General features: G+C 36.0%; 2 protein-coding genes and 2 long non-coding RNA genes across 4 annotated transcripts; 3 read left to right on the forward strand and 1 right to left on the reverse strand.

The window, feature by feature from the left end:
• Positions 1–9,809: 9,809 nt before the first annotated feature.
• Positions 9,810–15,488, forward strand: LOC136062791 (protein FAR-RED IMPAIRED RESPONSE 1-like). Its single transcript, XM_065762341.1, has 9 exons — positions 9,810–9,939; positions 10,144–10,246; positions 10,440–10,577; positions 11,068–13,253; positions 13,375–13,443; positions 13,563–13,655; positions 13,742–13,795; positions 13,919–13,993; positions 15,426–15,488. The coding sequence occupies exons 4-9, from the start codon at positions 12,585–12,587 to the stop codon at positions 15,486–15,488; spliced, it is 1,023 nt and encodes a 340-aa protein (XP_065618413.1). The 5' UTR covers positions 9,810–9,939; positions 10,144–10,246; positions 10,440–10,577; positions 11,068–12,584.
• Positions 11,358–12,584, forward strand: LOC136062788 (protein FAR1-RELATED SEQUENCE 5-like). Its single transcript, XM_065762337.1, has one exon. The coding sequence runs from the start codon at positions 11,358–11,360 to the stop codon at positions 12,582–12,584; it is 1,227 nt and encodes a 408-aa protein (XP_065618409.1).
• Positions 15,489–16,180: 692 nt separating the features above from the next.
• On the forward strand, positions 16,181–17,675 carry LOC111987209 (uncharacterized). The gene is made up of 2 exons (XR_002880256.2): positions 16,181–16,870; positions 17,335–17,675. It is a non-coding gene; the product is annotated as an uncharacterized LOC111987209 (long non-coding RNA).
• Positions 17,676–17,687: 12 nt separating this feature from the next.
• LOC136062616 (uncharacterized) lies at positions 17,688–19,150 on the reverse strand. The gene is made up of 2 exons (XR_010624351.1): positions 18,322–19,150; positions 17,688–17,856 (listed from the first exon to the last, which is right to left on the reverse strand). It is a non-coding gene; the product is annotated as an uncharacterized LOC136062616 (long non-coding RNA).
• Between the last annotated feature and the right edge of the window lie 2,848 nt (positions 19,151–21,998).

Genomic DNA, 21,998 nt, shown 5'->3' on the forward strand with positions numbered 1-21,998 from the left:
TTAGTGATCCCTCCCCACTTCAATGGGAATAACTATGCCTACTAGAAGGTGAGGATGAAAGCCTTCTTGAAATCTCTAGATGAAAGAGTTTTGATGTCTATGGAAACTAGTTGGAAAGAGCTGCCACTCTCGTGGCTCAATGGTCTGATGCTTAAAAAGAAGTAGCTAGCTTTAACAGTAAGGCTATGAATGCAATATTCAATATTGTTTCAATAGAAGAATTCAAAAGGATTTCTAATGTAGAAATAGCATACATTACTTGGAATATCGTACAAACTGTGCATGAAGCTACAAAAGCCATTAAGATTAATAAACTACAATAGTTGACTTCTAGGTTTGTGAGCATTAGAATGGCAGATGATGAGACATTTGATGAGTTGTTTGTGAAACTGAATGATATAGTAAACTCTGCTTTTAATTTGGGTGAGGTTTATGAGAAACCTAAGATCATTAGGAAGAATGTTGACGCTATTCCTATAGATGAACTTGTAGGATCTCTTCAATCTTATGAGTCTGACCTACCCAAGACTAACATGTCCAAATCTATGGCCTTGAAATTTGTAGATGATGTTGATGAAGTTGTGTTTGATGATGAGATAACATCTATAGAGATTGCTTACCTTGCCAAACATTTTCGAAACTTTTTGAAAAAAAAAAATAATAGAAGGCAAAAAATCGAAATGTTGCTGACCCTAAGAATGCAAAGAAGAATGAACAAACTAAAAATAAATTTTTTGAAAAATCTAAAGATAGGTTTGTTCAATTCTTTAACAATTCTTTAGGCCAACAACGCTTTGGATGTCAAGGGTATGGACATATAAGGTCTGAATGTACCACATACTTAAGGTCAATAGGTAAAGCTATGACTGTTACTCTTAGTGATGATGAAGAATCTGGTCAGGAGTCTGAAAGTGATCAAGAAGGAAATTTCATAGCTTTCACTACTACTACTGTAGTTGGTAAATCTGAAATTGTTGATGAGAACCCTTCTGATGGGGAACTCTCTGAGAATGTTGACTTGTAGGAGGCTTACAACAAGTTATGCAAGATTGAAGCAAAAGATGCTATGAGTGTTGACTTAGGATTGAAAAAGATAGACACTCTTGAACATGAAAAGAAAAATATTTTGGTCAAATTTTTTGATGCTAATAAACTCATAATTGTTGTTAAGATTGAGAACATGTCTTTGATTGAAAATGTCAAAAGTTTAGAATCTGAATTACTTGTTGCTAGAGAAAAATTGGTAGGACTTCTAGTTCTAAACTTGATAACATGCAGAGTGTTCAAAAGTCTGCGTCTGATAAGATTGGGTTAGGTTATAATGAGAGTGGTTTGCCTTCAGTGGTGACTCCCACCTAGTTCGTTCCTCTTGTGTCTATGCCTAAACTAGAAAGTTAGGGTTCATAAGGAAAAAGTCTTAGCTACTAGAAAATTAAGGTAGATCTAAGTGACACCAAACCCAAGCAACCTACTTATCTTGTAGGTAAGAAACAACACAAACTTCAATGTTTTGGTCACTTTTGTGGTGGAGCTGGACATACTCGCCCAAACTGCTTTAAGTTGCAAGCTAGCAATCAAGCAACTAAACCAAAAGTATCTGTGCCAAAAGCACAAGATCCCATAACACCTATTCATGAATTGGTAAAGGCTCTTAGCCTCTATGCCAATACTGGGGTTGATAAAAAATTCCATGTGTCTAGAAACTCCAACTTCAGGTCTGCGTCTAAGAAAGTGTGGATGCAAAAGACTCATCATAAATGAGTTTGTTTGACATGGTTCTCATGTTTAATCTCTTGATTCTTTGGACAAAATGTTTAGCTTAGGATTTTATTTTCTGCATTTCATTTTAGGGTTGATTGGATGTTTTTAATTTTTTTTTTTAATTTTTTTTAAAAAGAATTGGCATTACACACCACTAAGTATGTAATTAAGGTTGGCTAGTAAAATTTACATTTCATGACTGTGTACCTTGCTTAGCTTTGATGAGCTACTTTTTGCACTTTTCTAATTTGTGCTATTTAGTGCTTAATTGTGTAAGTTGTTTATAGTCTTTAAACAAACGATTTTGATTTTGATGTCACATTCTTTTGATCATGAGGATTAGAAAATTCTAAGAGAAAAACACAAATAACCATCTCACCAATGTTACTCGCCAATCATGAATACCTTTGTGCAAATCATAAAAACCATACTAGGTAAGATGTAGCACTTGCACACAACATAAAATGAGTGTTATCTTTAAGAAAAAAAAAAAAAGGTTTTTAACAAGGGTATTTTTTTTCTATCTCCTATATTCTCATGCACAATATTTTTGATTGTACTAAAAAAGAAAAAAACAGGCAAAAATAATCAAAATACTTTTACATGATTGCAAGCGTGTTTTTTAGGAGATGTAAGAGTTATATGATGTAACTCTTAAGGCGATAGTCACTTTCAAACCAATGTGATTGATGATGTGGAAAATTTGTTTAATTACTATCTACATATCACATTTTTTGTACTTTGTACACTTACAAGTTGCACACACTACACGTAAATCAATGCTAAATCCTATACATAAGATTGGGTGTTGACTAATCTGGTTATCTTTAATTACTAATGAAGTGATGTTTGATAATTTTTGTTTGTTTGACTTGAATATGAAGAAAAGTGTTTTAGAAGTTCTTAAATCGAGTGATTTTTACTTCTATTTTGTGAAAATTTGAAAATCTAAGAGCAAAATGTTTTTAAAATCTTTTGGAAGTGTACATGTGCATTTCATATCATAAAAATTATTTTTTAGTTGATTTTTTGCAAAATTTCTAGGATTGTTCAAAACTTCAAATTTTTACTGGTTCGATCGATCAAAGCTGATCCATGACCAATTGAATATGTCCAGTTTTCAAGCTAAAAATCTCTGTCTGGTTAATTCTTGCTCGATTGATCGAAATTTTTAAAACCTTCTCTTCGATCACTGCTCGATTCCTCTCGACCGATCGAAATTTGGCATTTTCGAATTCTTGAGGTTTGACAGATCAGTTTTTCCTTTTTCACTCTTTCTCTTCAATTTGTCTCAATCCTTTCTTCAAACTAACAATAAATAAATAAATAAATAAATAAAATTGTATTTTCTGGGTAAAAGCTTCAAGGGTTTTCTTCTACAGCATTAGGTATGACTCTTTTACCCCTTCTTTTTTATTAAATCACATTCATTCATGCATAAACCAAAAGTTTTCTTAAAATTTTTTGACTTAGAAATTTTGAGGATTTTGAGTATTTTGTGTTGATTTGTTCAATGGGTTTTTGTCTATGCATGATATATACACGTTTCCTTTGCTTTAATTTAAAAATTTTTAAAATTAGGGTTCACGTGTTGATGAGAATCAACAAGCATTAAAGGATCCATTACTTATTCCAGTTAGGCCTATTACAAGAGCAAGATCCAAGAAGATCAAAGAAGCACTTAATGGGTTGATTCAAGATATTTCGGCTGATTCTAACACATGACATTCCAAGCTTGGCCCAAAGGAAGATGAAGGTGTAATAAATTTAATCCAAGCTATTGAGGGCTAATCTGGCATAATTAGGCGTGATTTATGGTGAGAATCAACAAGCATTAAAGGATCCATTACTTATTCCAGTTAGGCCTATTACAGGAGCAAGATCCAAGAAGATCAAAGAAGCAATTAATGGGTTGATTTAAGATATTTCGACTGATTCTAACACATAACATTCCAAGCTTGGCCCAAAGTAAGATGAATGTGTAATAAATTTAATCCAAGCTATTGAGGGCTAATCTGGCATAATTGGGCGTGATTTATGGTGTGGATTAATGTTTAATTGATTTTCCAGCTCCATACCATTTAATAGATATTTTCCTATTCTAGAGTTGTTAATTTCAGATCAAATCCACCTTAATTTTAGGCTTCTATTATTTAGAACATTTTTTTAGCTATTTTCCTATTTTGGAGTTGTTAATTTCAAATCAAATCAACTTTAATTTAGGCTTTTATTATTTAGTATGTTTTTTTTTTTTTCCTATTTTTAGTCATGTCATATAAATAGCATGCACTCATTGTAATGGAGGGATTATTGAAAAAAAATCAGAAAAACGTGAGGTTTTGCTTCTTCTTTTTGTTCTTCAAGAATTGTGAACTTATTAGGAGTCTTCCTTGTGGTGTTCAAAATTTATATCTTCGATTCGTAATTTAGTTATAATCATTGGGATGAGGTCTGTTACTTATACCTCTGGTTTTCATTTCATTTATAAGCATTAAGTTAGGGGTTCTATCAAAACCTAAATTTTAGATTCTTGGGCAAATATTCCAATATTATTTTATCGGTCTCAAAGCGTGTCGATTGAGGTTCACATCATGTGTTCTTGAGAATTTGGAGATTTTGTTCAATTGGGTAAAATTAGGTAAAATTGACCATTGTTATTGATTGATTGATTGTTTATATCATGTTTTATACCTGTTGTGATGATCAGTTGCTCAAATTTTATGTTTTTTGAAAAATTATGGTTTCTTATTTTAGGCTGCTATTATTTAGAACTTTTTTTTAGCTATTTTCCTATTTTGGAGCTGCTAATTTCAGACCAAATCAACTTTAATTTAGGCTTTTATTATTTAGTACGTTTTTTTATATTTTCCTATTTTTAGTCATGTCATATAAATGGCATGCACTCATTGTAATGGAGGGATTATTGAAAAAAAAAAATCAGAAAAACGTGAGGTTTTGCTTCTTCTTTTGGTCATTCAAGAACTATGAACTTATCAGGGAGTCTTCCTTGTAGCGTTTAAAATTTATATCTTCGGTTCGTAATTTAGTTATAATCATTAGGTTTAGGTCTGTTACTTATACCTCTATTTTGTGTTTCATTTATAAGCGTTAGGTTGGGGGTTCTATCAAAATCTGAATTTTAGCTTTCTTAGGCAAATATTCCAGTATTATTTGTTTGGTCTCAAAGCATGTCGATTGAGGTTCGCATCATGTGTTCTTGAGAATTTGGGGATTTTGTTCAATTGTGTAAAATTAGGTAAAACTGACCATTGTTATTGATTGATTAATTGTTTATATCATGTTTTATACCTGTTGTGATGATTAGTTGCTCAATTTTTATGTTTTTTGAAAAATTACGATTTATGTTCTTCATAAATTGGGGATTTTTTTTCATAAAACTTGATTTTCTCAGTTAATTTTTCAAAATTGTGTGAATTTGGACACCTTAATGCATTCGTTCATGCATCATTTGAGTCCATGTAGATATATCCTATTTATATCTTTAATGCAGTCTGCCCTTGGTTTTTGCGATCTTGTTCTGTTTCCTCCCTCTTTTGATCTTAGAAATGGCCCCTAAACCAAAGCCAAAAGAGTAGTTGGGTCCACTTCTACCTCTAATGAGGAGTTTGATCAGATTTGGTTTCATGCTCTCCCAAATGCTCAAAAGTTTGAAAATTTGGTCAAGTATAGTTCTATTTGGAGTGAAAGGCAGATTAACCTAGATGAGTTAGACCCATTTGTCAAACAAAATCTAGAGTCTAGGAGTTGGTTATCTCTTTGTTTTGATTTAGTGTCTCTTTCTACTACCTTGATTATAGAATTCTATTCGAATCTCTCTATTTACTTTGTTTCATCTAGTGGTCACCTCTTGACTACTTGGATTCGAGATGAAGATTTTCAGATAACTAAGAAAATAGTTTTTGTTGCTCTTTCTGTGCCTCTTGTTCAGCGTCCGACCTATCCATATACTAAGTCTCCTCCATTAGATGATGTTGTGTCTCTTCTCTGTGGAAGACCTATCATATGGGGTTTTGAGCCTAGACTCCATTCACTTGAGTTAACTAAGCTTACCTACTTGATGTTTAGGATTGCATGCCATAACATCTTTCCTATTTCTCATGTGCATACCATTCCTATCAATTGGTGTGTCTTCCTATATGCTCTTATTACTAGTGTGTCCATAAGTTTTCCCTCTCTTTTCATACAAACTATTGTTGAGGTCCATAGGAATAACACTAGGAAACAACGACTCTTCTTTCTTCTCTTTATCCATAGGATCTTAGACTTCTATTTAGAGCGTTTTCCCTCCTCTGAGTTAGTTCACCTTCCAACACCCTATTGGATCTACCTTCCTCAAACAACGCATTGCACAGAAGAAGCCTGTTAAACCGAGTGTAGGAACAACAAAGAGACAAAGAGTAGAGCCTTCACATGAGGATGTGCCTACTGATCCTACAACTACTGTTGTTGATGATGATGATAAGGATGATGCCGGTGTAGATGCTGCTGGTCCTTCTACAACCTCTCCTTCTCTTTGCTCCATGCTTGAGAGAGTACTTGAGACACAATCATCATAGCATATCATGATGGAGACATTCATGACGACACAGGTGGCTCATGGACAAATTTTGAATGATCTTATCTCTAATGTAGCTACCTTGAAAGCTGATTTTACTGGGTATAGGAGTTCTTTTCCTCCACCTCCACCCTTGAATGTGATGGTTGCCTTTGACAATATGTAACAAAAATGGGGAGTAGATGTGAGAGAGCTTTTGTACTTAGGGGGCGCATATTTTGTACTTAGGGGGAGCAGTTTTTATTTTTGAAGATGTATATTTTGAGTTTGAGTATTTATGTTTTTATGCTTTAATCGTATAGCTTGTGGTTATGTTTATTTTGTTTAGTTTGTTCTTGTTTCACAAACTTGATGATTATTGATACATTGATTATTCTCATTGGATATCTTGTTTTAGTTTGATTTTGTGAAATCAAGTTCAAGCTATGATTTATATTGTATTTTTCACACGTGTTTATGGTTTGTTTTCAGTGTTTCAAGAATTTACAGGTTATCTCTTTCATGATGTTGCTGCCTATAATTGCAACTTGTAGATAGTAGATTATGACTGAATTGTAGTAGGGCAACAGCTTGTATTGGGTCAGTTCTTGAATTTGACCAATTCATGTTTATGTATGTTTTGTCACGGAATGCCAAAGGGGGAGATTTTTAGGTTCTAAATATTTAGGAAAAAATGTTTAGGTTCTAATTCTATGTAAGTTGGCAAACCAAGTACAAAAACATGTCTAGTTTAAGATATTCATGTCTTAGAACAATGTTAGACATTGCTCAAGTTAGTTCAAGTCAAGATTCAAGAATAGTCAAGCTACAAAAAGAAGAATTCAAAAACTGTCTTACTTGACCAATCGAGAGAACAAGATCAACTAATCGAACTACATTTTCTACAAATTTTAAATTAGGCTCAAAAGCCTGCAAAATGTATAGGATTTGAGTCCAACACTGCTAGGTATAAAAGGAAAACCTTAAATCACATTTCAAAAGCCCTAAGAAGGCTTGTGAGTTACTCCTGTGAGATTAGTGAGGTTTTGTAACCTTCTAACTCAACAAGCATCTACTAGAAAGAAGATCCATATACAAGAACTGGTGGAGATAAGTTGCTGCATACAATATCAACTATTGCTGATGGTCTAAAGTTTTAAATGGGATCTTAAAGTCACAAACGGAGGTATTTGTGTGCAATAAATTAAGACAGAAGAGTTTGTGAATTCAGAGCTGCATGTGATCACACGAGTAAGTACTATAAGAGGTAATATTAGATTTAGGGAAAAATCTATTGTAAACACTTCCATTATATATAGTGAATTTTTTGCCTTGAGGATTGTTTAGGTTAAATCTTCCCTAGGTTTTTTAGCTTGAAACTGGACGGTTTCATTAGTTTTTCTAGGTTATCATATCGCTTGTCTTCTTTACTTTTCTGCAGTTAGTGATATGATTGTATATATTTAACCTAGATTTAAATAATAAACCTAAGTAACAACTTGGTTAATTAATTAGGTTAAACAATTTGAGTGTATAGGGGTGTAAACAAACTAACAACGGCATTGGGCTTGACCATAACTAAGTTGGCCAGGATTTAGAGATAATGACAATGTTAGGCTCGGCCATACATGGACAAGCCAAGATTTTGAGATAATGGCGGCACTTGGCTTGGCCATACTTGGACAAGTCAGGGTTTTGATATTATGGTGGCACTGGGCTATGCCATACCTGGGTTGACCAGGAGTTAAAGATAATGGCAGCATTACGCTTAGCCATACCTAGACTAGCCAAGATTTAGGGATAGTTGCGACATTAGGCTCAATCATACCTAAACTGGCCAGGGTTTTGATTGTCTAATGCCTTCTAAAAGAACCTTGAAAAAGACTTCCATGATAGACGACCCCAATCTAGCCCCCATTTGTTGTGTGGCTAGAAGCTACTTTTATGTAAGGGCTAGACCTTAATCTCAAGTTGCTCTATAGCCTCAGCCAAGTCAAAAAATGTGCCTGTAAGGGTCAAAGTTATTTGGAAAGTCTCCTTAAACAAAAGGAGTCCTTTGTCAAGTCAGATAATGTACTTGTAAGGGTCTGAGAGAGTACTCCAGAAAGTCTCCTTGGCTAAAGTGAGTCCTCGACCTAATGCTCCTTGGGCCAATTCAGAGAGTGTACTTGTAAGGGTTAAAGAGAGTACTCTAGAAAGTCTCTTGCCTAATGATCCTCGGCCAAGTCAAAGTGTACCTGTGAGGATTGGAGTGAGTACTCTAGAATGTCTCACTGGCCAAAGGGAGTCCTTGGCATAATGCTCCTCGGTGAAGTCAAAGAGTGTCCCTATGAGCGTTTGAATACTTCGAAAAGTCTCCTAGGCCAAAGGGAGTCCTTAATCTAATGCTCCTCAGCCAAGTCAAAGTGTACTTGAGAGGATCTGAGAGAGTTCTTAGGAAATTATCCTTGGCCACGTCAGAGAATGTACCTGTGAGGGTCGGAGAAAGTACTTTAGAAATTATCCTCGACCAAAGGGAGTCCTCGACCTAATGCTTTTTGACCAAGTCCTCTACTGAAGGTTTGAGAGAGTACTTCGGAAAGTGTCCTCGGCCAAAGGGGAGGTAGCTCCTAATATGAATTCTTTAATGGATATTTTGGTTGTATATATTGAAAATAAAATTGCTAAGAACTTTAGTACAAATTTGATACTTGATTATATTAGTTATCTACATAAGTAAAAGTATATATCTAATATTTTTACCTAATCTTCTCACATATTTATTTTAATTTGATAAAGACTTTTGTATTATGTAAATCAATTGGTTTATAAAAAATACTTTTTGACATCTTGAACCATATTTAGATTTTTTTTTTTTTTTATGCTACTATATGTAGTGTAATATATAGCATGAAAAAAGGAAAAGAAAACTTACCAATCATTATATTTTAATTTTATCCCCTTAAAAGACAAATTCCTGTTTTTGTCATTGTCCTTTACCTCAATAGTAGCTAACAAAGGAGAGAAAGAGTGTCTGTATTTTGCTGAGGTTGCTCTCTGAGTTTCTCAGTGGAGCTTTCTGTACTTGTCTCTGTACAAGTTTCCTTGTCCCCTCTAGTTACTAGTGACTGGTAGGGTTTACTCAGGATCCATATCCCATGCAATACCTAGGGTATTGCACGGTGTGCAATACCTCTTTCCTCAGCCATAGATTTAATCTAATGGCTTACAACATTGACACCTCACCAATTAGCAAAAATACTACTTTACCCTTAAAATCAATTCAGCCCGCCCACTGTTTTGGTAAGTCTGACTAAACCCAAGCTAAAATCAAATTTCTCTCTCTCTCTCTCTCTCTCTCTCTCTCTCTCTCTCTCTCTCTCCCCTGCGTCTGAGGTTGCTCTCTGCCTCTCCTTCAACCCATTCTCTTCCTCTTCCTTCAATCCATGGTCACAGCAGCCTAGTACCAGTCCACACAAGGCCAAGCCTCTCTCTTTGTCATCACTCTCCATCAACTCACCATTTGAAGCCAAACCCCCACGCCTCGTACCAGTTCAGCCCGCCCATTGTTGATTCAGCCCGCCCTTTGCTTCTTTCCACCATGCACGGTTCAATCTCAATGTAGGACTTGAATCTTCCATTCGGTGAGTTCATCAACTCAAATACCAGTTTTTGTTTTTTAAGGATCTTTATTTGTCCATTTCTGGAAATTTTCATCTTCAATAATTTTATGGCTGATATCATTAATCCCTCCCATTCCCCCTCCTCTTGGGCTCATTGGATGAACTGATTTGAACTTAAAGTTTTGAACCTTTAAATTTATTGTTTTGTTTTGTGCATGGTCACAGCAGCCCGCCCATTTCAGCCCGCCCACTGTTGATTCAGCCCGCCCTCTGCTTCTTTCCACCATGCACGCTTCAATCTCAATGTAGGACTTGAATCTTCCACTCGGTGAGTTCATCAACTTAAATACCGGTTTTTGTTTTTTAAGGATCTTTATTTGTTCATTTCTGGAAATTTCCATCTTTAAGAATTTTATGGCTGATGTCACCATTGAAATAGTTATTTTTTAACCCCTTCTTCCTCAAACGAGAGAAAACAATATATATATTCTGCAATTTTTAATTTTGCATTTCTCTTTTAGGATTAAAGGAACCACAGCTGTAGAAATTGCATCTGGCCTCTATTGGTACTTAAAGTATTGGTGTGGTGCTAATGTCTCATGGGACAAGACCGGTGGTGTTCTGATAGCTTCCATCCCCAAGCCAGGATCCTCTGGTAGGTTAGTATCAATACGCAATAGCTACATTGAACCCTTAATACCAGAATTGCTTAGCTTCTAATTAGCCCTGAAATGACCCCCTTTAAGTCTTATAAGATTTTTAGACGATTTTGGTAATTCTGTTTGTCCAACCAGTAGAGGTCTACTCATGATTGAAACCTTATTTTGTCGTATAATTCAGGTAATTGAAAAATGGATAGGTTTTTTAGCGTTAGTAAGTTTTGCATATTTTCAATAATAACTAAATCAAAATCTTATCATTTATGACTTTATTCTCTCTCAAAGATCAATGAATACAAACCATCCTCAATAACTTTATTAATGTCTTTTACATTCTAATTTGAAGTATCACTTGTGTCAATGTGTTTTTCATTGTTTCCTTGTCCTATATAAGTTTCTATCCTTTGGTTCTCTTCTTGAATTCTATGCTTTTAGGTCCTCATTGTATTTATAATAGTTGATTTTTGGTACATTTGTTTGTTAATTACAGGATTATTCTTTAATTCATTGCATAGTATGATGAGAGAATTCTCTCAAAATATGGATGCCAATGAAGATTTGAGTCCTACAGTCATGGATGCCAATGAAGATTTGAGTCCTAGAGTTGGTATGGAATTCGATACATTAGAAGATGCATGGGAATTTTGGCTAAAATATGGAAGGCAAATGGGCTTTGATGTTAGAAAGCATTACATAAATAAAAGTAAGAAGGATGGAAAGATAACATCAAGGGGATTTGTATGTGCAAAGCAGGGCATTCGAGGTTTATAAAAAGAAGATATGATTCGCACTCGTAACCGAGATGATACAAGGACTAATTGTCCTGTAAAGCTATATGTTTCATTAGTGCGAGAAATTGGAAAGTACAAAGTGACTGATTTTATTGAAGAACATAATCACACTCTTCATTTATCAGAAACAGTTCATATGATGAGATCTCAACGGAAAATCTCAGAAGTTCATGCAGGATTGATTGAGTTAGCATCCTCTTCTGGAATCAAGCCAAAAGCAGCACATGAGTTAATGAGTAGAGAGGCTGGTGGGAGAGCTAATCTTGGATTCACTGAGCTTGATCAGTATAATTATCTTAGAACAAGACGGCAAAAAAATTTGATATATGGTCAAGCTGCATGCTTATTAGGATACTTTCAGGAACAATTGACTACAAATCCATCCTTTCAATATGCAGTACAACTAGATAATGTTGAGCAGATTACAAACATTTTTTGGGCTGATGCTAGAATGATTATTGATTATTCTAATTTTGGTGATGTGGTGACTTTTGACACTACATATGGTACTAATAAAGAGCTAAGACCTTTAGGGGTGTTTATTGGTTTCAATCACCATAGAGGGTTAACAGTTTTTGGGGCTGCTCTTTTATATGATGAAACGGCAGAATCATTTAAGTGGCTGTTTGAAAGATTCTTAGTTGCACATGTAGGTAAAAGACCTAAAACAATTTTTACAGATCAAGATCCTGCAATGGCAAAGGCATTGAGTGAGGTAATGCCTAACACTTACCATGGATTGTGTACTTGGCACATAATGCAAAATGGGATAAAACATTTGGGGAATTTGATGAAGGATGGTTCTTCTTTTCTTCAAGTTTTTAAAACTTGTATGTTTGAGTTTAATGATGAAATTGAATTTGAAAAAACTTGGGAGGACATGATTGACACATATGCTGTACATGATCGTAGTTGGTTGGATACTATTTACAAATTGAAAGGAAAATGGGCAAAGTGTTATATGAAGAATGAATTTACATTGGGAATACGAAGTACCCAACTCAGTGAAAGCTTGAATGGAGATTTGAAAGACTACTTGAGATCTTATTTGGATGTGGCAGAATTTTTTGAACATTTTGATCGAGTGATTGAGCAAAAACGAGAAAGAGAGTTACAAGCTGAATTTAATGCAAGACAAAAATTTCCTCAGTTGAGCTTGAAAAATTCTCCATTGTTGAAGCAAGCAATACAAGTGTACACACCTGTGATATTTTGAATGCTTCAGGATCAATATGACCTTGCATCAGCAACAAGAATAAAAAATCGCCAAGAGGACTTGTTAGTGCATACATACATTGTTGAGTTTATGCATAAGCCTGGTGAGTTCATAGTCTCTTATGACACTGCAGATAAGACATTTTCATGTAGCTGTAGAAAGTTTGAAATTGTTGGGATTTTATGTTGCCATGTTCTGAAAGTCTTTGACTTCCTTGATATAAAAACAATTCCTGATATGTACATTTTGAAAAGATGGACAAGAGAGGCAAAAAGTGGATGTGTCTTGCACAATAGAAGAACAAATGTGGAAGAGGATGTCAACTTGAGTGTTACACAGCGATATAGAAGATTATGTCCTAAGTTGGTACGATTAGCTTCTCGAGCGGCAGACAATAAAGAGGCATTTGCATTAATAGAGAAGATGATAGATGAATATGAAAAAAATGTTGAAGCCATTGCAGCAAAAAATGTGGCTGGTCATCAATTGCCCCATCAAATGCCATTATGTAGTGGTGCAGAAAATCTTGATCCTAACCAACATTTGGAAGATTTGGTTGAAAGAGCAAAAGGTCTTAAGAAAAAAGAAGGCCGCAAGGGTGGAAAAAGAAAGAAAAGTTGGGTTGAGAAGCAAACAAAAAAAAGGGGTAGAGTTGGATTAAATGATGAGGTTAGCCAATAGTTTCCAAAGTAAATTTTATTTATTTATTTTTATCTCTTACTAAGTTTCCATTGTTTGTAAACTTTTATATTGTTATGACTAATAATAATATACATATTTTCTCATATAGGAACCTAGTTCTGCTCATAACATGCAATACAATAATTATGGCTCACATGGAGAACATTATTCTCATCAAGTAAGATATTTTTTTTATTCGTAGTGGAATAACTTAATAATTTGTGAAGTTAGAGGTTGTACTGCACTTACCTTTTCATTTGTGAATTTATTAATAAGGTTTTCTTTTTTGTGATATAGCAGACTTATCCTGTCTCTTTTTCCACACCAATGATGACATCTAAATTGGGACCAATCCATAGTTACCAAACTAGTTTCACATCATTCTTAAGGGTAAACATTCTTATTTACATGTTTTGCACTTATAAGTAATTAGATGATTTCTTATACTCTCTCTTATAATCATTGTGATTACATAGGCACCATTAACTCCATTATTGTCTCAAGTATCAAATACTGCGGATCTTAGTCAGGTAAAATGTAAATGTTTTCATATGTGAAATATTGGAAAAACTTGCATGTTTACTTGTTTTGCAATTATAAATAATTAGATGATTTCGTAAATTATTTCTCTTATAATCATTGTGATTACATAGGCACCATTAACTCCATCATTGTCTCAATTAACTCCATCATTATCTCAAGTATCAAATGATGCAGCTGTCTGTCAGGTAAAATGTAAACGTTGCTTTAAGTGACTATCTTCCCTCAGTTGAGCTCTGCCAATCCTCCTTTCTTCTTTTTTCATGAACTTGTTAGATTTGTGTGATGTATATTCATGTTTTAAGTGACTATCTAGAAACTTTTGAATTTGTGTGGTGGATTTGAAATTTGTTTTTCTAATTGATTTGTATTAAGAAGTTTCTTTTGAAGTGGTTTTATGCGTAAGATTTAAATAGGTCTTGGCTGCCAGTCAGGTAGTTGATGGGTTGGGATATTGTTATGGCTTGGCTGTGTGTTGTCTTGTTGACGAGTGATTTGGTTGGCTCTTTGATGGTTGATAGTGATGGATGATTTGGGTGTGGTTGGTTATTGATCGTCTCTTGGCTATGCATACCTGGCAATGGGTGATTTGGGTTTTGGCTTGGCCTGTGGTGAGTGACTGACTGGCCCTTTGTGTGAGTTCTACTTATACCAATTTGGTGAGTGACTTATTATATTTTTGGTTGAGGCAAGTTTGGTTTTGGTCCCTCAAATTTAAAATATTTAGTTTTAATTCTTACTCAACAAATGAATATTGGTCAAGCAAAAAATAAATCTATGTGTTTATATATTCTCTAGTCACCAAATAAATAAACTTACTTGTTTATATATATACACAGGGAAATGAAGTTAGGTTCAATCATGGACTAACTCCATGTGTTGAAAATACAAATGCTTGTCTGCAAACACAGCGTTTACAGCACTTTTTTGGTATGTAAAAAACTAATAAATGGTAAGTTCAATTATTATCAAAATTTTCTCATATTTGTTTAAGTTCAAAACGTAACTTGATTTTGTTGACATTTTTTTAGGCTAATATTGATTTTGTAGTATGAATGACAACATTTTTTGGCAGTTTGTCTAATAGTATATTGCAGTGGACATGGCTTGGATAATATTTTTTGGCAGGTTGTCTGAGAGTATATTCCACAGTGGACAGGACATAGCTTGGACAACATTTTTTGGCAGGTTGTCTGAGAGTATATTGCACAGTAGACATGGCTAATATTGCACAGTGGACAGTTTTTTGAACAGTGTATCTGACATGCACATGTAGCAAATTTTTTGGATAATTTTTTGTAACTAAAGAAGCTACTCAAACATGTTAAATATGTTAGATTGTACAAGTGCATGTTTGAGTAACTTCTAGTTAGATATTAATTATATATACAAGTGATTAATATTTTTAAATGCAATGGCATGTACTAAACTATTGTTCATTTTTTGAGACTCTCTTGTTTGTTTCCAAAGTGTAAGCAAACTTGCAGTACTACTTCTTGCACAGAAAAAAAAAAGTTCTTTTTTTACTAGAGACATGCTTTCTTGTAGCTAAATTCATGGGCAGTATTTGGGTACAATTCCATTATCATGATCAACTTGTGAGTATTTGGATAATTGTAGCTGAATTATGGCTTGGAATTCAGTGTGGCAAAAATGCTTGATACAAATAGCTCAAGCTTGTGACTTTCAAGCTACTCACTGTGAAGCAAACAAATTCTACTTGGTCTAATTTTTATGTTTTAGTTGTTCCCATAAAAGTTTCAAGTCCTTCAAGGCAATTGGATTAGTTGTAAATGGATGTGATGGTGGTGATTAGCAGTTATTGTTACCATTAAAGTAATGCATGAGAGGAAATTTTTTTTGTCTTATTATCATTTATCAAGTTTCTTTACTGCTCCATGACTCATTATCTATTTTGGTTGGGATCAAAATCAAGATGTAGCTATTTTGGCATTCTTGAAACACTGAAATCACACATTTATATTGTGAAGCTAATTTAGCTAAGCTAAGGCCTTTTTGTTTTGGGTTTTGTCCATTGCTTCATTGAAATAAATAACATGAATGAAGTAGAACCTGAAAACTCAAGGAAGTCCATCGCCAACAAAATTCATAATATAGCAAACTCTTACATTATCAAATCAAGGAAATATATTACATCTATGAAAGCTCATCTTGCTGCTGGATGTACAAATTTCACTAATCTTTACAAAGAATTCTTCCTACTTTTCATTTCCTGCTTATCAACAAACTCAATGAATAAACATAGATCCACTTTCCTCAGCCGTAGATTTAATCTAATGGCTTACAACATTGACACCTCACCAATTAGCAAAAATACTACTTTACCCTTAAAATCAATTCAGCCCGCCATTCAGCCCGCCCACTGTTTTGGTAAGTCTGACTAAACCCAAGCTAAAATCAAATTTTTCTCTCTCTCTCTCTCTCTCCCTGCGTCTGAGGTTGCTCTCTGCCTCTCCTTCAACCCATTCTCTTCCTCTCCTTCAATCCATGGTCACAGCAGCCCGGTACCAGTCCACACAAGGCCAAGCCTCTCTCTTTGTCATCACTCTCTCCTCTCTCTTTATCTCCCACTTCAACCGGTGTCTCTCTTGCCTCCACCACTCTTTCAACACCTCCACGCTTCCCTCAACCTCATCGTCACCGCTGCCAGCATACCCAACTCAGATCCATCAGCAAAATCGAAGAGAAACCATCAACTCACCATTTGAAGCCAAACCCCACGCCTCGTAGATCGCTTTTTAGACCCAAATCAGAGAGCAAGGTTGGGGTTTGGAGAGAATCGGGTGTAGAGAAGTTGACGAAGCTCTCTCTTCACGGCACAGCCACTAGCCCAGATCTCCGGTTCTGACGATACGACCTTTTTCTCATCGGAAATCCCTTCTCTCTCTCCTCATCATCTCTCTTCTCTCTTGTTCCTTTGGTTTGTTCTTGTTTTTCTCTGTTTTATTTGAGTCTTGACGTGTATTTGTGGCTTTTGTAGATTCATTTGGAGACCCCTTTGCTGATATGGGTGCAAATACTCCCGTGTTCTTTAGTCTCTAATGGTTAGTGCTACTATCTTTCTGTTTTGTTTTGTTTTGTTTTTTTGTTTTTTTTTTTTTTTTTTTTTTAAATTTCTCTATCTGGAATTAAGTTTATCCAACAGTATTGATGTACTGGAAAGGAGTTGACCATGTGATTATAAAACCCTCATAATATAATCTCTTTTTAGTAGGTGAGAACAATTGATTTTAATCTTAAATGGCTATGTGTTGGTTGTGTGTTTAAATGTTTAAGGTTTGGTGAATTTAATTTGGGATTTGGGACACCCCACCGCGCATACCCCACCTCTTTAGCCCTCTGCAACAGAGCAGGGGCTGATTTTTGTCTTTGGATTGAGTTTGATCCAACAATATGATCATGAACTGTTATTAAAGTTTAGAAAGATACTAATTTTATTGTTACTGTTCTGTAATACATGTATGGGTTTTTATTAGTGATTTTTCTCTTTGTTATTATGTATATGCAGGAACAATATGCTGTGATAGGAGCAGTATCATTTTAACAAGAAGGTTGTGTTTGTCATTCTTGAATATCATGATTGGTGGATTTTGAAGTATGGAGATGTACTTTCTCAATTCTCTGATTATCCAACAATTAATTTTAGTGGGGACAAGAGAGTCCATTGTTTCCCATAAGCCATTGTTGGTTTGAGAATCCATGATGAGCTTACCGTGGATTCTTCATTGATGGAGGGGAATAAGAGCATTGTTGATTTTCTAAGTCAGAACTGGCAAAGATTTATAAGGTTCTTAATGCAAGTGATGTAATGATTGGGGTTCATGGGGCAGCCATGAATCATTTTCTCTTTATGAGGCCTGCTTATGGGAAACAATGGACTCTCTTGTCCCCACTAAAATTAATTGTTGGATAATCAGAGAATTGAGAAAGTACATCTCCATACTTCAAAATCCACCAATCATGATATTCAAGAATGACAAACACAACCTTCTTGTTAAAATGATACTGCTCCTATCACAGCATATTGTTCCTGCATATACATAATAACAAAGAGAAAAATCACTAATAAAAACCCATACATGTATTACAGAACAGTAACAATAAAATTAGTATCTTTCTAAACTTTAATAACAGTTCATGATCATATTGTTGGATCAAACTCAATCCAAAAGACAAAAATCAGCCCCTGCTCTGTTGCAGAGGGCTAAAGAGGTGGGGTATGCGCGGGGGGTGTCCCAAATCCCAAATTAAATTCACCAAACCTTAAACAGTTAAACACACAACCAACACACAACCATTTAAGATTAAAATCAATTGTTCTCACCTACTAAAAAGAGATTATATTATGAGGGTTTTATAATCACATGGTCAACTCCTTTCCAGTACATCAATACTGTTGGATAAACTTAATTCCAGATAGAGAAATTAAAAAAAACAAAAAAACAAAAAAACAAAAAAACAAAACAAAACAAAACAGAAAGATAGTAGTACTAACCATTAGAGACTAAAGAACACGAGAGTATTTGCACCCATATCAGCAAAGGGGTCTCCAAATGAATCTACAAAAGCCACAAATACACGTCAAGACTCAAATAAAACAGAGAAAAACAAGAACAAACCAAAGGAACAAGAGAGAAGAGAGATGATGAGGAGAGAGAGAAGGGATTTCCGATGAGAAAAAGGTAGTATCGTCAGAACCGGAGATTTGGGCTAGTGGCTGTGCTGTGAAGAGAGAGCTTCGTCAACTTCTCTACACCCGATTCTCTCCAAACCCCAACCTTGCTCTCTGATTTGGGTCTAAAAAGTGATCTACGAGGCGTGGGGGTTTGGCTTCAAATGGTGAGTTGATGGTTTTTCTTCGATTTTGCTGATGGATCTGAGTTGGGTATGCTGGCAGCGGTGACAATGAGGTTGAGGGAAGCGTGGAGGTGTTGAAAGAGTGGTGGAGGCGAGAGAGACACCGGTTGAAGTGGGGATAAAGAGAGAGGAGAGAGTGATGACAAAGAGAGAGGCTTGGCCTTGTGTGGACTGGTATCGGGCTGCTGTGACCATGGATTGAAGGAAAGGAAGAGAATGGGTTGAAGGAGAGGCAGAGAGCAACCTCAGACGCAGGGGAGAGAGAGAGAGAGAGAGAAAAATTTGATTTTAGCTTGGGTTTAGTCAGACTTACCAAAACAGTGGGCGGGCTGAATGGGCGGGCTGAATTGATTTTAAGGGTAAAGTAGTATTTTTGCTAATTGGTGAGGTGTCAATGTTGTAAGCCATTAGATTAAATCTACGGCTGAGGAAAGAGGTATTGCACACCGTGCAATACCCTAGGTATTGCACGGGATATGGATCCCGCTGTTGGACTAGTCTTTGACAGTGAAGAGAAATATAATTCTGGGCCTGACAAAGTGGACAATAATGGTTTTCTTCAGGTGTTATGGGCACCTTTCCTATTATTAATGGTTGGTAGGAAGGACGGAAAAACTTCTTTCGCTGTGCAGGATAATGAGTTGTGGCTTAGGCACTTGATTTGGCTCATTCTCCAAGTCTCCACCACTGGTTTTGTGTTTTTTCAATTAGTTTGTCAAAACAGGCTTTGGATCCCAACACTTCTTTTGCTGCTTGCTGGAACCATCAAGTATTCTAAGAGGACGATTGCGTTGTATGTTGCAAGTTCGGATAGTTTTGGAACATCTGTACTTAAAGAACCAAATCCGGGGCCCGACTATGAGAGATTAATGAGAACATACTCACACTATGAAGCCAGCAATGTTCCTGTACAATTTGTACTTTCCGACGAGAAGAAATCCCAGGACTACCTCACTTGTAATGTCAAAGAGGGCGCTTTGACTGACATGGAATATCTGCGGTGTGCTCATAGGTTTGCAAATATGTATGAAGGATTGATTGTCAATCTCATGTTTAGCTCCAGTGAGCATGGGGAGAGTCGAAATTTCTTCTCCAGAAGAGATCCAAAAGAAACTTTGAGAATATATTAGAGATCGAACTCAACTTATTTTATGATCTTCTCCATACCAGGGTGGTGGTGGCAAATTCCAACTTAGGACAATTGGTTCGGTGTATATCCTTTGGGTCAGTTGTTGCGGCCTTGTCACTTTTCCATAAAGAAGACAAGCATGGTCTCGTGAGCTTCGATGTGAGACTGACCTACACCTTGTTCTTTGGTGTCTACTGGCCTGGATATGGTTATTCACCTCATATGGATGTTCTCTGACTGGACTATTGCTTCCTGTTTTAAGTCTACGAGATATGTTATTTGAATCTGGACGATATTACTTCACCTGAAGAAGTCAAGATGGATGCAATCAGATCACAGGAGGGAGGAAATTGCAAGTACAACAATAATATCTAAAAGGTGGTCTGAATCTCTCTCACAATTCAACTTTATAGAGTTATGTTGCCAAGAAAGTGGTTCAGAAAGTGAGTTCAGGATTATGATCACAAAGGTACTTGAATATATGCACATTAAGGATTTTATAGAACAGAAGAAAATTGACATTATTCTGATGTGTAATGGGAGTGTTGAACCATTGACTCAGAAACTATGGCAATTTATCTTTGACGAGCTGTTAGAGAAATCTAGATATGTGGATGATCTAGAAGAAGCCAAGAGAATAAGCTCAGGTAGAGGTGAATGGGTCCTCGAGGATTGTTACTACGAGTACAGTGAATTAATGTCTTATGTCAAGGATGTTGCTTATGATGAAAGCCTTCTATTGTGGCACATTGCTACTGAACTCCGCTACAACACTGATGAAGTTGAACACAGTCACATAATTTTGGATTGTGACTATTGTAATGCTCATAAGTTGAGTAAGTGCCTCTCAGATTACATGATGTATCTTTCATATCAACAACCAAGTTTGATGTCGAAAGTGTCAGGCATTGCGAAACAAAGGTTCGTGGATACTGATGAAGCGTAAGTTCGTCAGTAAAGATCGTCAGATGGAAGCAATCTCCAGCCTTCAAAGGTGGTCACCGGTGTGGTGCCTGCCATAGCGCCTCCGATGCCAAAGTCAGTATAAATTGCTATTCGAGAATGAACAATGTAAAAATAATAGAGCAAAAGAAGTCTCTTAGTGTGTATGTACCTTGTTCTTGGCAATGGGTGGGCTTTATATATGTTTTCATGGCTTCTAGTCGTTGGAGTAGTTATGGAGGTCTTAATACTCCTCTTGGTAACGTGTGGGGCAGTGTAATGTAGCATCAATATGCTCCAACGGTCCATACAGTTGGCCTTGTAACCGTTCTGGGTTTGATTGACTGCATTGAATGGCCTGGATGTCTTCGTCAGTAGCATGAATGATTACTTCGTCATTCCTGATGGTGTCTTCGTCCATAGATGAGATCGTCCATGTGAGACGGACTCGTCAATCTCGTCAGTTGCCCCTCGATTCTGTGTTCAACATGTCTTTGATGATCATAGAATGTGAAGGGTTATAGGTTACAAATGACTCTTGGGGTTTTGCTCCGTATTAAGTGCAAAGTGGCAGCACTCCACAGATCGTGGCATACATGGCACGCATTAACTGGTGGAGTTAATGCTCCAACTATTGGGTTTCCCGCCGACCTTTCTGTTTTTCGAGCCTCTGTTTTTAAACATTTCCACTCCTTACTTTTTCTTTTCACTTTTCGAAAAATCTTCAATCATTACCTCTCTGTTAGCCTTCTTCTACTATTCTTCTTGGCGTGCTGTTTGGCAGTACTTCCTCAGTCTGCCATTGTTCAAGGTATGTTCTTCTTTTCTTGCTTTTTCTTTCGTCGTTTTGCTGTGGTAGTGTTTCTGATTCCCTTTTTTTCCTCTTTTTTCTTTCTATTCGCTTTCGGTCTCCCTAGGGTTTAGCTGTATTGTTCTTTTTTGTGCTCCTTTTTGGGTTTCTATGGTTGGTAGTTCTAAAATTAGGACAGTCTGCCTATCAATTTCTTTCCTCTTTGCGCGTTTAGGAGGGTCTTTAGGTGTTTTCCCTAATATTGAGGATTTCGTCTTTGAGGGAAACTGTTTGAGTGTTGCCTTGGCTGATCTGTTGCCTTTGCTTCGTTAGTCGTTAGATTGGTTTGAGAACGTAGTGAGGGAGTGAAGGGAGATGTCTGAGGTCAGATCCAGTGAGCTCGCGACCGGGTTATCGTCCAGCGATGACCCCGCGGAGGGGGACACCGCCATCT

The sequence above is a fragment of the Quercus suber genome, unplaced genomic scaffold (assembly GCF_002906115.3).
Source record: "Quercus suber isolate HL8 unplaced genomic scaffold, Cork oak 2.0 scaffold_19, whole genome shotgun sequence".
NCBI classification, from domain to species: domain Eukaryota; kingdom Viridiplantae; phylum Streptophyta; class Magnoliopsida; order Fagales; family Fagaceae; genus Quercus; species Quercus suber.

Excerpts from the sequence above, each read along its gene's own strand:
- LOC136062788 (XM_065762337.1), top strand. The coding sequence starts at position 11,358 with ATGATTCGCACTCGTAACCGAGATGATACAAGGACTAATTGTCCTGTA.
- LOC136062791 (XM_065762341.1), top strand. The coding sequence starts at position 12,585 with ATGCTTCAGGATCAATATGACCTTGCATCAGCAACAAGAATAAAAAAT. Across the intron at positions 13,656-13,741 it reads GTTTCACATCATTCTTAAGG|GCACCATTAACTCCATTATT; the intron begins GTAAACATTCTT and ends GTGATTACATAG. Across the intron at positions 13,994-15,425 it reads ATGATGCAGCTGTCTGTCAG|CTGAATTATGGCTTGGAATT; the intron begins GTAAAATGTAAA and ends GGATAATTGTAG.